General features: G+C 38.6%; 1 protein-coding gene across 5 annotated transcripts in view; it reads right to left on the bottom strand.

Moving 5' to 3' along the window:
* Positions 1–3,962: 3,962 nt before the first annotated feature.
* Positions 3,963–14,899, bottom strand: part of Ect2 (epithelial cell transforming 2) — a 59,423-nt gene continuing 48,486 nt past the window's right edge. For 4 of the 5 annotated variants that reach the window (XM_005069759.4, XM_021226950.2, XM_021226949.2 and 1 more), the window contains 3 exons: positions 10,585–10,692; positions 8,292–8,435; positions 3,963–5,212 (listed from right to left, as the gene is read on the bottom strand). In XM_005069759.4, the coding sequence (XP_005069816.1) occupies positions 5,123–5,212; positions 8,292–8,435; positions 10,585–10,692 (342 nt within the window). In that variant the 3' untranslated portion in view covers positions 3,963–5,122. Of the gene's footprint in view, positions 5,213–6,478; positions 6,567–8,291; positions 8,436–10,584; positions 10,693–14,899 lie in introns of all 5 variants that reach the window. The other variant, XM_021226948.2, reaches the window with a different exon arrangement.

Raw genomic sequence — 14,899 nt, 5'->3', positions numbered from 1 at the left:
CAGAATTAATCCTGAGTTATCTAAATAAATGGTAATGGCCTTCGCCAAGCCAGTGGCCTGAACCCTGAGAAAGTTTTGAGTCTCCTCAGCCTTGACTTGTAACTAGGTTCAAGTACTCCCAGAGCCGGAAAGATGAGGTACACAGTATACACCTGGCATACTCAAAGCCCTGTAGCTCATCCCCAGCGCCACATAAGCCAGGTGTTTTGGGACACAAGCGTAATCTTAGTGCTGCGGAAGCAGAGGCAGGTCAGCCTAAGCTACCTAGTACGTTCAGGGTGAGCCTGAACTTGAGATCAATTTAAAAAACAAACACATTTTTAAAGGCACCATGCCTAGTAGCCTGCTGGGGTTTTTAGAAGCAATGTTTTCATTTTCCTGTCAGCTCCCTGATTCAGGCCCTCTGACTCAGAGCTGGATAATGTCATTGTATTTCTAGAAAATTCTAATATAATCAGGAGTCACAGAAAGGGCTCTACTAAAGTCTTCTGCGTGAAGAGACTAAGTATGTGCTTGCCCATCTCAGCAGAAGCTAGGAATAAAGATGGGACCACCAAGAAGCCCACTGAGGGACAGTCTCTTGTCTAAGTACTATGAGTTGTAAGACACATGTATGAGCTCACAGAGACTAAGAGGATATCACTCTGCCAGAAATACAGCTTACACTGATTATGAGGACAAAACCAAATGAAAGGACAATTACAACTCCAATGTCACTAGCAGTAGACACAGCAGTACAACCACTGTGATACAAACTTATGCTAGCCCTCATTAGAGCACAAACAATTATGGATGGGAGAATTCTTGGGTACTGAACCAAGCATTTGTAAAGATTGTCCTGTTTCATAAATTAGGACAGCATAGTTCATACCATGGGGTCCACTGGGTATGTGCTACATACCCGGTCACCATCACGTCTTCCTAGCTTCTGCTTAGGCAAGAACCCAAGACATGTACACTCACACATTTGTGACCAACTGAAGGGTTATGTTGGACTTTTGAAATTTTTTCTTGTAAAGGTGGTCAACTTCCACTTCTAAGGGTCACTTTCCATAATATTTTAAATATTTACCATTATTTTATGTTTCTCCTACATATATATATCCATGGATCATATGCATTCAGGGCAACTGGAGTTACCAGTTGCAAGCTACCATTTGCTTTTAACTGCTGAGCAAAGATGGAAGCCACTGTTCTTTAACTGCCAAGTCATCATTCCAGCTCCTCGCTTAATTTTTTTTATTAAAAACAATCATGCTGGTCTATAAAAACTATGAACTGTTTATTGTTATTTTGCGTGCATATGCTTGTGTTTTGTGTGCGGTACATACACCTGCAAACATAGAAGCCAGAACAGGACACTGGGTGTCTTTGACTTTTTTTATTCTCTATGGATATTACTGCATTTAGATGGGACTATCACTGAACCTGAAGCTTGCTCTTAGGCTAGGCTGCTTAGTCTCTGCCTTCCAGGGCTGAGGTTATAGGCACAGGATTTTTACATGGGTTCTGAGGATCCAAACTCAGGTCCTCATGCTTACAGAACAAGCACTCTCACTCACCGAGCCATCTCTCGTGGCCCTGAGCATACATATGTATGGATGTATTTCTGTATTGATTTATTATTTTCTTGGCCAAGAGATTCTACTTGCTTTATCTATTACTCTTTCACAGTTCAGCTCCTATTTTAATTGCACGCTTAACTTCAACTAAGGCTTTTTCTGTTGGTTTAAAATGTGTGATCTGCCCAAAGCTATTTTTGATAGCAGAGACATTTTAGAATTTATGTAAGGTATTTACAAGTTATGTGAGGTAGATATATATATATACACACACACACACACACACACACACACACACACACACACAACCACCCACAGCTCCTATTATCAAACCATTTCTTTAAGGATATTTATGGATTATGAAGCTAATAGCCACCATGGTTAATAAATATATTCTAGGCAGATCTTAAGCCTCTTCTAAAATCCCATCCATATAAGAAACAAAAAGGGTTTTCACTTCCTGTACAGTGATAATATTTATCTGATACTGCTATGGGGTAGTCAATTTACCTTAAGTAGATTCCCAAAACGTGGAGATCTGGGTGATTGTTGGCTCGTAGGGAACTTTGCAGCTGGGCGGGCAAATCGAGCAGAAAGAAAAAAACGTGACTCGAAGCTTTGGGCTACTTTCCACAGGTGCACGCCCACAAGTCCACAGTACACTAAGAGTACAGCAAAGTACTGGCTTTTCAAGGGACAGGCCATAGAAACTGTAAACTCAGCAACTGGACCAGAATACAAAAAGCCTGGGCCACCGGAATGCAGTTGTGGTTGACCCTGGGCCATGAAAATCCAGCCGTCTAGATGGTGGTGGCACTACACCACAGTAGTCCAGGCGAGTGGGCCAGTTTGGGTCATGAGAATCCACCCACGCCAATTGAAGGCAAGGATGTAATTATATCACTAGGCCCAAGATAAATGATAAATGGGTGTTTATTGGGGATGATTACACAGAAAAATACAAAGAACCGCTGGAGCATTTCCCTGCTCTTCCTATCAGATCCGCTGACCCACCAGAAAGAGCTCAAAGGAAAGCTGCCCCTCAAGCTCCTCTTTCCTTCTGCCTGAAGCCACACCCAAAGGGGTGTGGCCACCATTATAGGTCCATAAGCAAGAAGCTTACAGTACCACCTCCAAGACAATCCACAGCTCCTGGCACCAGTTCCTACTCCTGCCATAAAAGAGTCAGTGACCAATTCCCTAAAGCCATTAGACCTTCCACATTGTTATTTTCCTCTTGCTTATATATTAGCATTATTCTTTGTTATATTTTGTGAGAACTGTTTGGTGTTGGAGCTAGAGACATAGATAGCAACAGTAGAGTTAGCCTACTTAACAAGAAGATGTGAGTCTAATCTCCAGCAACAAAAACAAACATGTTTACTGTTCCCGTTAAGGCATCCATTCACTCCGAATCCAGTTGCTTTGGTTATGCTGACAAGTGGTCCTTAGAACTTTTCTTAACAGTGGGAGAATCTGAATAATAAACCTTTGAAACTTGGTGATGAATACATCTCTCACCTTTAAATTGTCAATATAAATCCTATCAACAAATATCCTGAGCTGGGCATTGGTGGCTCACGCTTTTAATCCCAGCACTTGGGAGGCAGACAGGCGGATCTCTGTGAGTTCGAGGCCAGCCTGGTCTACAAGAGCTAGTTCCAGGACAGCCTCCAAAGCCACAGAGAAACCCTGTCTCGAAAAAACAAAAACAAAAACAAAACAAAAACAAAAACAAAACAAAACAAAATATCCTGATATTAAACCACCCTTGCATTCTTGAAACAACTGATACTCTAAAAGCTTTAAAACAATTGTAAAGGTTTCTTTTACAACAGATAAAACATGTGTTACTTTCTCAATAGAGGAAAAAAAAATCACTGAGAATTCTGCATGATACAGAATCTTAATGCATTATTAAGTACACTAACAAACTGCCTTTGACTGATAATGGGAATATACCAAAGCTCTACAGCAGACAGTTTATGGTAGTGCTTTTTAAGTTAAAATTAACTATTTGTGTGCTGTTTTATTGACAGTGCACCCAAGAGTTTTCCAAGTTTATAACTTCTGCTATTTCTTCTCTCTGGAAAATTCAGGATTTGGGAGCAGGGCAATACCTCTACTTCCAAAAGAATAATAAAAATTATGTGTTTTCTCCCAGAAAATGTGCATACATACATGAACACAAAATTTTACATAATTACAGGATTTATACTCCCTTCTATATACAGAGTTCAAACACCTCCACCATCCTACAGATAGCCCAGTGTACAAATACTGAAAAACATGAGTAAAACATGAGAATAAGCTAAATACAAAATAGTTCAGAGACTAGGGAGGCCTTCTCATTTGTCTATGAAAATTTCTCTGAATTATAACAGAACACATAAAAGATGCTTGTGTTTTTAAGCTATTTATTTACAAAGTTCTTGCTAATGACTGCTTTTAAAATATAGCAAAATAATGTAGCATACTAATCTGTGAGGTGGCACACATCAAACAGAAAAAATACAAAGCCAATTAAACCATTAAAGCAGATTATCGAAAATTAAGTAACAAGGAGACTTACGACACCCCCTTGAACATGTAGCAAATAATACACTGGGCATAGGAACCTGACCATTCTGCATTACTGACTCTAAAAAATGCTACAGTAGAAGATAATAGCAGATTTACATACTTGACAATAAATTTCCAATCTTATATTTAATGACATAACCACAACAAAAAATAACTATGCATTTCACAGATTAGAAAAACTGAAGGCAAATTCAGACCAACTATATAGAGAACAGAAGCAATTCTTAACAGCTTTCCCATGGCCTTCTCCTTTAAAATAAAATTCAATACAGCAGTCAAAACTAAAGCAAGATTTGATAATGACTACAACAAAAATAAAATAAAATAAGAATAAAGTCTCTGAAACAACTAAAAGTACATACTAATATCTGTCTTTGCAGCATATACAATGTTTTGTAATCTTTCTGTCCTTATCTCCATTTTCAAAAATACTTTCAAACAATCTTAATTATACGGGGAATACTTGTGTATCTTTTAAAATCCATGTGCTACATCTTTTACTTTAAAAGAAAATAAACTGCAAAAGAGCAGTTAAGCACATCAAATACATGTGAATTAGCCCCTAGAATTTAACCAGAGGTTTTTATTAAGTATTGCATCGCCATTTAGTCTCTGCACAAATTGAGATACACAAATATGTAATTCCAAAAATTCATTCAAGATACTATACAAATAGACAACAGTATTTTACACCCAGCAATAAGCTTACTGTATCAGGTTACAAAGCTACTGATTATCATGAATAACTTAAGGTACTGGCCTTCAGATGTGAGAATCAAACAGATAAATTACACCAAAATCAACATATTTTTTACATGGATTATCTTGAAAAATGTTAAGAAGCAAATGTAGTTTTTCAAGAACATGCAACAGCATTGGTTAGTGTTACTATCTTCTTTAGGACTTTGACCAAGTGCAAATTTGAAGTACCATTTACGTCAGCATCTTGTTGAAGTGTGAGGTCGGTGGGTTAAGTTTCATATCAAGTGAGTAGTAGATCTACTTAATGTATGACTTCTCCGCTCAAAGAAAGAAGGGAGGCTGACGAGAGAGGGAGATGGAATACCCTGTGAAAGAAAGACAAGATGAATACACTTCAAACTTTTCTTCTCAAAAATTACAGCAGAGCTCAGTGCTACCATTCTCACTTCTAGTAATTACCATGACAAGACACTCACAGCCCCAAACTCTTTACATATAAAACTTAAGATCGAGGAATGGTGTAAGAATAAAACTAGTTTACATTCTGAAACAAAAGCTAGATGACTGACTAATTTACCCAATGTTAACTCAACTAGAAGATGCTGCTTAGTAACTAGTAGCACTGGCATCTTTCCTCTGGAAAGGAGGGAGGTAGGGAGGGAGAGAGGGAGGGAGGGAGGGAGGGAGGGAGGGAGGGAGGGAGGGAGGGAGGGAGGGAGGGAGGGAGGGAGGGAGGGAGGGACAGAGAGCACATAGAACGCTTGTGGTGAATGACCTGATGTGGGCCCTGGGAACCAAACTTGGGTACTCTGAAAGAGTAGGAAATGTTCTTAAATGCTGAGCTCTCTCTCCAGGCCCCTCCTAATTCTTAAAGTAAAATTAGGAAGAACAAAAATTACATCATGGAAATTATTAAAATGAAGTCATCTATTCCCAAAGATTTCTATATTATATGCATAACAACTGTGTGTATTTCATGTGTATGTTTTACTTAACATGAAACTGAACAGGATAGCAGCACTTCTGAGTAACAGTAATTATCAGTTGCTAAGGAATATAAAGTTATTCTTTCAAAGGTTACAGTTAATCATCATCAGAATCTTAACCTAAAACCAGAAAAATGTACAGAAAGTTATAACACCCAAGTGTGTATAACCAGAATAAACTAAGAGTCTGTTTTCTAAAACCTGCATACGAATGACTGTCTACTCTCCAGGGCCTATAAGACAGCTGGCTCTACGTGTTCATCCAAAGGGAAGCAAAACGGTTTAGAAACCAATATTAATAAGGTGGTACCACTCAAGTGATTACACCTAATGACTTCAACAGCACTCTGTGACTTCTGCTAGAACTTTTATTTAAAATCTACATATTAATTTAAAGTCTACATATTATAACACTCTCCTTTAGATCATCATTTTCCTAAGAAAGAAAATTTTTATGGAACATGTTTATTATGAGCTTAATAAATTCTTTTGTAAAAACATTTTTATTTGGCAACATTATTTACTATAAATCCAAAACAACAATAAAGTTGTGAATTCCAAAGTCCCAACCCACATAAAGTGATTCAATGGAGAATGGTTTCTTTTTTTCCAAAAGTATAAATCTCAAATAGCCAATACGCTCACATTAAACTTCACAAGGCTTGTTTCCATTACTGCTTGGTACAGCTCCTAATTCTTCACAAATGCCAAAGGTGACTTGGGAAGAACATTTCTTGAAATTTGAAAAAGGCAAAAAACAAATCAGTTATTTCCTTCTAGTAATTTTGAAAACACTGGAACAGGCAGAACGCTGCATGATGGAAACCAGGAGTGCAGAGTGCCCACCAGTGGGATCTGAACATGTGTAAGCCAATTACATTGCTTGTGGAACACAATGGGAAACACACACAGAGAACATCTGAGGAGCATGGACTTCTTAAGGTATCTTAGGCAGTTCTTATGTATACTGTCTACATAAAAATATGCAAACATGACCAATTTTCTACAATTCTAAAAAATAAAAACCAATTCACCAGTAAAGGCAACGATGTTTACATTGGCTACAATGAAGAAAACAAGAGATGAAACTTTAGTTTTATGAAAATGTGTAACCTAACAATCAAATGCTTATATAATTTTGCAAACCTTTTTTTCGTTTCTTTTCCCTTTTTTGTATTTCATAAAGACGGGGCCTCATGTAGAGTAAGCTGGCTTGAAACTTGTTAACAGAGCTAAATAGCCAAGGCTGACCTTGAACTTCTGACCCTACCTCCACTCCACTACATGCTGGGATTACTGCATGCTGGGATTACAGGTATATATCTGGTTAACGTGGTGATGGGGACTGAACCCATAGCTTTGTGCATATGAGACAAACACTTTACCAAATCTGCATGTACTTATAATTACACTCATTTTTTGGCTATAACTCTGTAAAGTATTAAAAACTAAAAAAATAACTTTACTATTATGATCCTTACCTACACTAGTTTTATAAGACACAAAACTAACATCTCATTTATACTAGGGCACCCAGTGTGCCAGATACTAAGTATTTAGTACATGCTAATTTCACCCACACCATTACTTCATTTTACAGTCAAAGTAAAACTTACCAAAAGTTATACACTAGCAAACAGCAAAACAAGTTTTCAGAGTTCACATGCTTAACTATTACCCAAACTGACATACATGACACACATGACATACATGTATGGTTTTATATATAATTCAGTTCTTTGATGTAAGTATTACTGACCTCTTACTCATAAAAACTCAGAAGCTTGCAAAGTGATATATAGCTAAGAACTGACAGCCACTCGATTTCCTTAACCTTAGTAGCTTGGGTTAATAATCATTTAATGAGAACACTTATATGCTTTGGTGATGTGACATGGTTACAAATGTCTTCACTAATCACTCTAACACTGTGAATGCAGATTGCTTAGGAACACGTAAGTATTTGCACATGATTTTAGAATCCATAGATCTTATAAAGTTTAGTTGTCGAGATTACATCCTAGTCATCAACCAATTGAAAAGAAACAACCTTTAGTCCAAAATTACTGGCATTTATCAAATAAAAACATAAATTAAGATTAATAAAGTGACAAGCCAGACCAAAGCATGCTTTTCTTATGGAAATGAGAATGTTTAGTCCAGTAAAACTCCATGTCCAATAAACTATACTGTAGGAATGCATTTAACTCACTAAAAGTAGGATCTTAGCTGGGCGGAGTGACACATGCCCAGTACTTGGTAGGCAGAGGCAGGTTCATCTCTGAGTTTGAGGCCAGCCTGGTCTACACAGTAGCTCCATAATAGTTAAGGCTATACAGACGCTACTGGAGGAAAGAAGAAAGGAAAAACAGCCTTTTCTGTGGTTTTGGTAAGTGAAAACAAGTTCACGGCCTCTCCACGTCTGAGTGTGCCCTTTAGCGTATAGAGCAATACTTACTGCTAAGGATGAGGTGCTGGAGAGACGGCTCACGGCAAGTTTGCCACTACTGGGAGGACTCCTTCCCTCTGAGCTATGGGATGATGAAAGAGCCATCCGCAGGGCTCTCTTGGGAGTTTTGGAAAATGAGAATGCTCTTGTAACCTGAAATTTAAAAAGAGTACTAGTTAGACAGACAAACTTAAGATGGTCCATAAAAGTTTCTCTACACAAAGGATCCAAATACGTCATTTCTACAAATAGAATTCCTTTGGCATAAGCAGTGAGAAAATGAAATATGCTCTAGTCCATTCCCTCTTGCACTTGGGAGTACAGAAGCACAATGAAGAGACAAACAGAAGGAATAGCTAGCCTGAGGGCTTTGTTGTGTTGTTTGTTTTCTATTTTCTTTTTATAGTGCTGGGATTGGACCCAGCTCATCACTAAGCTACATCCTCAGCTAAAACGCATGATTTTTTTAAAATTCTGTCACAGTGTAGCCGTGTATTCCAAAGCTACTTGAAGCCAGTTTCTTTACTGATAGGGAAGGACTTCCTCTGAATCATGATCTAATTAGCTTACTTACTATATGTTACATGTGTTCCCTTTCAAAGGGAAACAAAAAAAGCTTGTAAATAAAGCAGCAAACCATCTATAAGGCTATGTGGTTTATAAATAGCATGGCCCCCACAGACTAAGTGTTTGAATGCTTGGCCCACAGAAAGTGGCACTATTGGGATGTGTGGCCTTGTAGGAGAAGTGTGTCACTGCAGAGGCGGGCTTTGAAGTCTCAGATGCTCAAGCTATGCCCAGTGTGGGATACAGTTCACTTCCTACTGTCTGTAGATCAAGATGCAGAGCTCCTTCTCCAGCACCATGTCTTCCTGCATGCTGTCTTGTTTCCCAGCATGATGACAATGGACTAACCTTCTGAAATTGTAAGCAAGGCTAATTCAATGTTTTCCTTTATAAGAGTTGTGGTCAAGGTGTCTCTTCACAGCGATAGAAAACCTAACAGGTTGCAAATGTCCCTTGGCTCTCTGAAACCCTACTTATAATTTTTCTTTTTTCCTTTTTTTTTTTTTTTTTGAGACAGGGTCTCTCTTCATAACCCAAGCAGTCCGGGAATTCAGAAACCCATCTGCCTCTGCCTCCCAGGTGTTGCAATTAACGGCATGCACAAGCACGCTCAGCTAAAGCCCCATTACCAATGTAAGATAAAAATTAGATACTGTTTCCTGACTGGGTCATATGCTCTTGCTGAAAACTAGTTTGGACATTATTTAAGATGAATGAACAAATATCTCTATCTAAAATACCAACAGTACATGTCAGCTCAAGTCTGAGTCATACAAGAGTCATTACAACAAGAATACCTGCATCAAGTTGTAAGTACTATGACAAAGATGCCACTTTGTCAATCTGTAAGTCATTTCAAGTACTGGGGAACAGTTTTGCTATAGACTATTGAGTATGTGCATATGTGTAAACCTGCATGTGTATACAAGCTGGTCACAGGGCAATGTGGAATATTACTTTAACCATGTAAAGATGTGTTACATTTGTATATGTTTTGGAATATTACTTAAAATATGTAAAGGTATGTTGCATTTGTTTATGCTGCATCTCTTAAGATGTGCTGCTTGCCTAAGGCATCTCTATTGCCTGCCAATAGTGAGGCAGTAGAGGGATAGGCAGGGTTGGTGGGCAGAAAGAATATGGAGGAGGATTCCAAGGCTTGAGGGAAGAGAAGAGAGGAGAAAATAAGGGAGAAAGAGAGGGAAGCGCCCGGGACTGCCAGGCAGCCACCAACCAGTTAGACACGGAGTAGGACATACAAAATGAAATAAAGGTTGAAAAACCCCGAGGCAAAACATAGATTAGAAGAAACAAGTTAAGTTATAAGAGCTAGGGGTACAAGCATAAGCTTAAGCCAAGCACTCACAATTGACAACAAGTCTCTGTTTTTATTTGGGAACTGGTTGGTGACCCATAACAAGACTTGCTGCAGGGCAATCCCTGATATGTAATCAAGTACTTTCTTGACCTTTACTTTCTTTTAAGATGGGAACTCTACTAGTTTAGAAATCACAAAGTAAGCTACACTAGCTGATCATCAAACCCCAGGATACTCCTGACTGCCACCCCAGCAATAGGAGTATAAAAGTCTCAATGCCTAACCCTTTGGGTTCTAGAGATAGACTCAAGTCCCTACAACAGATCTAGACTATTCTTTTGTTGGTGTTTAAGTCAATATTCGTTTAATTTGAAAAGCACATTTTAGAGATATGCCCAGAATTTCACCCAAACTCACCTTTTTTGAAGTCTTTTTTATTGCTCTAGATGCTCGACTCAATGTACTATCCATATCTTTTGTATTTACTTCAAAAGATTCTGGATCAGCCACATACATAAGATTCTCCTGTTGAAAAATATAGTTCAAAAACCAACTGTTTCTAAAGCTCAAACCATTAAGTACTTGCATATGCATGGTAACATTTTTAAAGGAAACTACTTAAGACTTGTGACGTGGGCTGGGACCTGGCAGTGGTATTAGGGCCTGGATGCAATCCATGGGACCACCCCATCCCACTACCTCCAAAACTACATAATGTGCTTAACACAATTTCTGCCTTGATACACTAACTTAAAGATAACGGAAAATAATTGAGGAAATGAACAGTTTATTGTGGACCACATAACTCAAATCAACAGGATATGCATCACATAAAACCTTACTAAGCAACCTAAAACTAAAATAACTTAAGAGAATGAATGCTTAAATATAGTCTGCCACAAAACCAATGACACTTACACTTTCCTTAAAAGATTTTTGCCCCTGACTTTTTCTCTCCATTTGTATATGGAAGAAACCTAAGTTAGAGCTCTGGTCATCTGAGTCCTACAGTAATAGCAGCTAAGAAGCACAGTGTGTTTAATACTCTTGAAACTGCAAATATTCTGTGTAAATATCAACAAAGTGCTCTTTTCTAAGAAGAGGGTTCCTAGATTATAGAGTACATTCCCCAAGGAACAAAAGCCCTCTGAAAGTAAGCTAAGAACCATGGACCAAAATTAACTTTAAAACAAGAAAATCCTGTGTAAGAAGATGGTCCAAGAACGGAATCTTGTGAGGAGAATTCTGAGTGCTTATGAGAACTCTCCAGGAAAACAGGACAAGGGTTTCGTGAGCACGGTTTGTTCAAAACACAGAGCTGTTTTTGGAATATGTCTTCATGCTCCTCCCAGGTATGGTGGATACGAGTGTTTTCTTTATATTAACTCACTACAACTGGCTATTTGTTCTTTGTGTATATGCCACATGATTGTGCAGTTTATCTCAGAGTATAAACTGTCTGATACTCTGAATAAATCGCTATTGTATGAGAGACTCAGTCTGACTCATTCATTTGCTCCATTCTCCCAGGTCCCACTGCCTCTAGAGTAGTTGATAGCACTTCTCCAACTAATTACAAATATTACTATCCAAATAATGTTTGGACTTTCAAAGGCAAGTTTACACATTACTCCTATGAACGATTTCACTTTAAACTCATAAATCCAGACGAAGGCAAATAACCTCATTTCTCAAGCATTGTGAAGCCACCTATTAACACCATCAGTCTGCAACTGAAGAGAACTGAACACCATCTTGTGAAAGTACTTTTCCTGAAAGTTTCCTGACATAAAAGTTGAGAAAATACCCAGCACGTCCAGCCCACAGCACTTACAAAGAGAAAACCTGACAGTGCTCAGAGAACAGACTGAAACACCAGGCTACAAACACAAAGTATTAAACTGCACACCCTACAATTACAAATGACTATTTAAAATGAACAAAAACCTAAATATAAATGCCTATGTTACCCTCCACCATTAGCAGCCAAATGGCCTTATTTTGCTTAAGCTATTTTAGTTCCTCATTAAAGTAATAAGATTTGGGGCTGGAGATGTCTTTCAGCTGTTAAACCATATAATGTTGGAGCAGAGTACCAGAGTGCAGCCCTCAGCACCCATGTAAGGAGGTTCGTGTCGGCCTGCAACTCCAACTCCAAAAGGTTCAGCGCCCTCTTCTGTCATCAATGGATGGTGTATTCACATGCACATATCCCCACAAACATACACATAATGTAAAAAACAAAAAAAACATAGTCATTCCACCTGCTCCAGACCCACTTTTTCCATTTGACACATCAGATAAATGACTGACTAATACAATCCCCAATAGATAACAGTACTCGTAGATGTCTATATCTCTAATATAATAAAAAGATAGTTTATTTGTATCATTTGTTTTTGTATTTCCAATTTCTATTTTACATTCCTTATTAACACACATACACCTCATGTGTCAAACTCTATAACTTCTTTCCTTTCTATCCCTTCTGCTTATCAAGTACTTCCCATTTAAAAGGGTAATTCATGCCACATATATTTCTTGTTTTTGAAATTGTTTCTCCTTTGTTTTTTTTTTACACCTAACTCATATTTATAATGTATGTGGAAGGAAGGATATACATCTAATTTCCAAATACTTAACTAACTTTCATACTACCACGGGGTAATAACTATAGCTAAGGTTTGAAACTAGTATGATAGCCTTATTTCAAAAACATCTACTCTAGAGCTGAAGAAATGGCCCAGCAATTAAGAGTACTGGCTGCTTTTCCAGAGGACCCAAGTACGATTCCAAAGAACCAGCTACCATCTCACAGCCATGTGCAACTACAGTTCCGGAGGAGCCTCCCTGGTCTTCTTGTGCACTGCATGCATGCGGTGCACAGACACACACGCAGGCAAATCAGACTTCTGTGGAACACTTTTTTTATTTACTCTTCCTACAGGTTCATATATAAACTTCTGAAACAGTGCAATAGTGTTTTGATCACTATCACTTTTTTTAGAAATACAATTTAAAGCCAGCAAGATAAATCAGTGGGCAAAGGCATTTGTCTGCCAGCCTCATGTCTTAATTCAATCCCCAGGAGCACTGTGGTGGAGCGAGAGCCGACTCCCACATGCTATCCTCTGGGCTTCCTTCACAAGAGCCTAGTGGCACACACATCCCACTCTCTCAAATTAACGAATGTCATTTTAAAAGCCTAAGTATAATTTAGTAGCTCATGGTAATAGAGCTACTAAATTTTCTAGGTATCACTGTTTCTTCTTTAAAAACATACTACGGGGCCGGGCATTGGTGGCGCACGCCTTTAATCCCAGCACTCAGGAGGTAGAGGCAGGCGGATCTCTGTGAATTCGAGGCCAGCCTGGTCTACAGGGCGAGTTCCAGGACAGGCTCCAAAACAATAGAGAGAAACCTTGTCGGGGGTGTGGGGGGGATACATACTATGGATCATTCTGTCAAATTCCAAACGTTCTATAGGATTTCAGAGACAGCAGAATCTGTAAACTAATTAAAGATCAATCAACACCTGTGTGTCAATGTTATCACTCAGGAATATCCTATCAAGGGCTCAATATTGCAGATTTCTGTTTCATTGGTTTTGTGCTGGATATTGAAAGCAGGTCTTGGAAATACAAGGGGAGCACTCTACCACTGAACTATAATCGTAGCCAAACACAAACTATTCCTAGATATTTCGTAACAAATTTTATTGGGAGAAGTCATTTTGTATACTTTCTAATTGATAACTGCCAGCATTAAAGAAAACTACTGGCACATGTGTGTAAAGTGTTTATCTGCAACGTATGTGCATGACTTCACTACTTTACTAAGCAGGTCAAAGTGTAGCAGTAGTCAGAGGCCCTCATCACCACCTCCACAATCACCTGCCACCCGAGGAGCACACATACCTCACTTACCTGCTGCCTTTCTACAGTCAATAGCTAGGTTCTGATTCCTGCCTTGCTCTACACACAGCACCACAGATTGAGTGCACAGCTTAGCGATGTGCTGTTTCCCAACAGGAACACACTCTCATGGTTGTGCAACAACATGATATACATCCACATAAACCACAATGCCACTCTACACAAGAATCTCATAGGACGGGCCATCAGTGTGTGGCCTGCTGTTGGCTAAGAAGATGCCAGGGATGACTCCGACATCCATCAAAGACACATCCTGAGAAACCCCACTATTATTTCCGAGTTCAAACATTTAAATCTATTTTCTGTTCAGTATGTTTTACTTTTTAACTACAAGCAATCTGTCAATGTTCATTTGACTTGTTCAACTTGTGACAGACACGGTTTTAAAAACAGAAAGCTGAAAATTGCAATGGAGTATACTGGAAAATTATTTGAATCAGGACTATGCAAAATGGCTGGCTAAAAACTTTATGTATCAAAGATTCAACTATTTAAAAGAAAGGAGGGAGAGAGGCAGGGAGGCAGGGAAGCAGGAGGGAGGTAGGGAGGGAGGAAATGAATAAGCAACCTAAATACAAATTTACGAAATTATAGACAAAATTGCCGGCAGGACTCTAATAAATGTACATTTTCAAAGAAAGCTTTATATCTGTTCTTTTATTTCTGGAAAGACAAGCAAGAAGCATAACAAAACTACACCCATGAAGAGAAAGACCGATGGGATAGGGAAATGAGATGAGTATTAGTACAGCATACCTATCTTTAGTTTATTTGTTTTAACTCTCATCTGCAAATAG

The sequence above is a fragment of the Mesocricetus auratus genome, unplaced genomic scaffold (assembly GCF_017639785.1).
Source record: "Mesocricetus auratus isolate SY011 unplaced genomic scaffold, BCM_Maur_2.0 Super-Scaffold_100011, whole genome shotgun sequence".
In the NCBI taxonomy this organism is placed as follows: Eukaryota; Metazoa; Chordata; class Mammalia; order Rodentia; family Cricetidae; genus Mesocricetus; species Mesocricetus auratus.
This window is presented reverse-complemented; position numbering and strand designations above follow the sequence as displayed.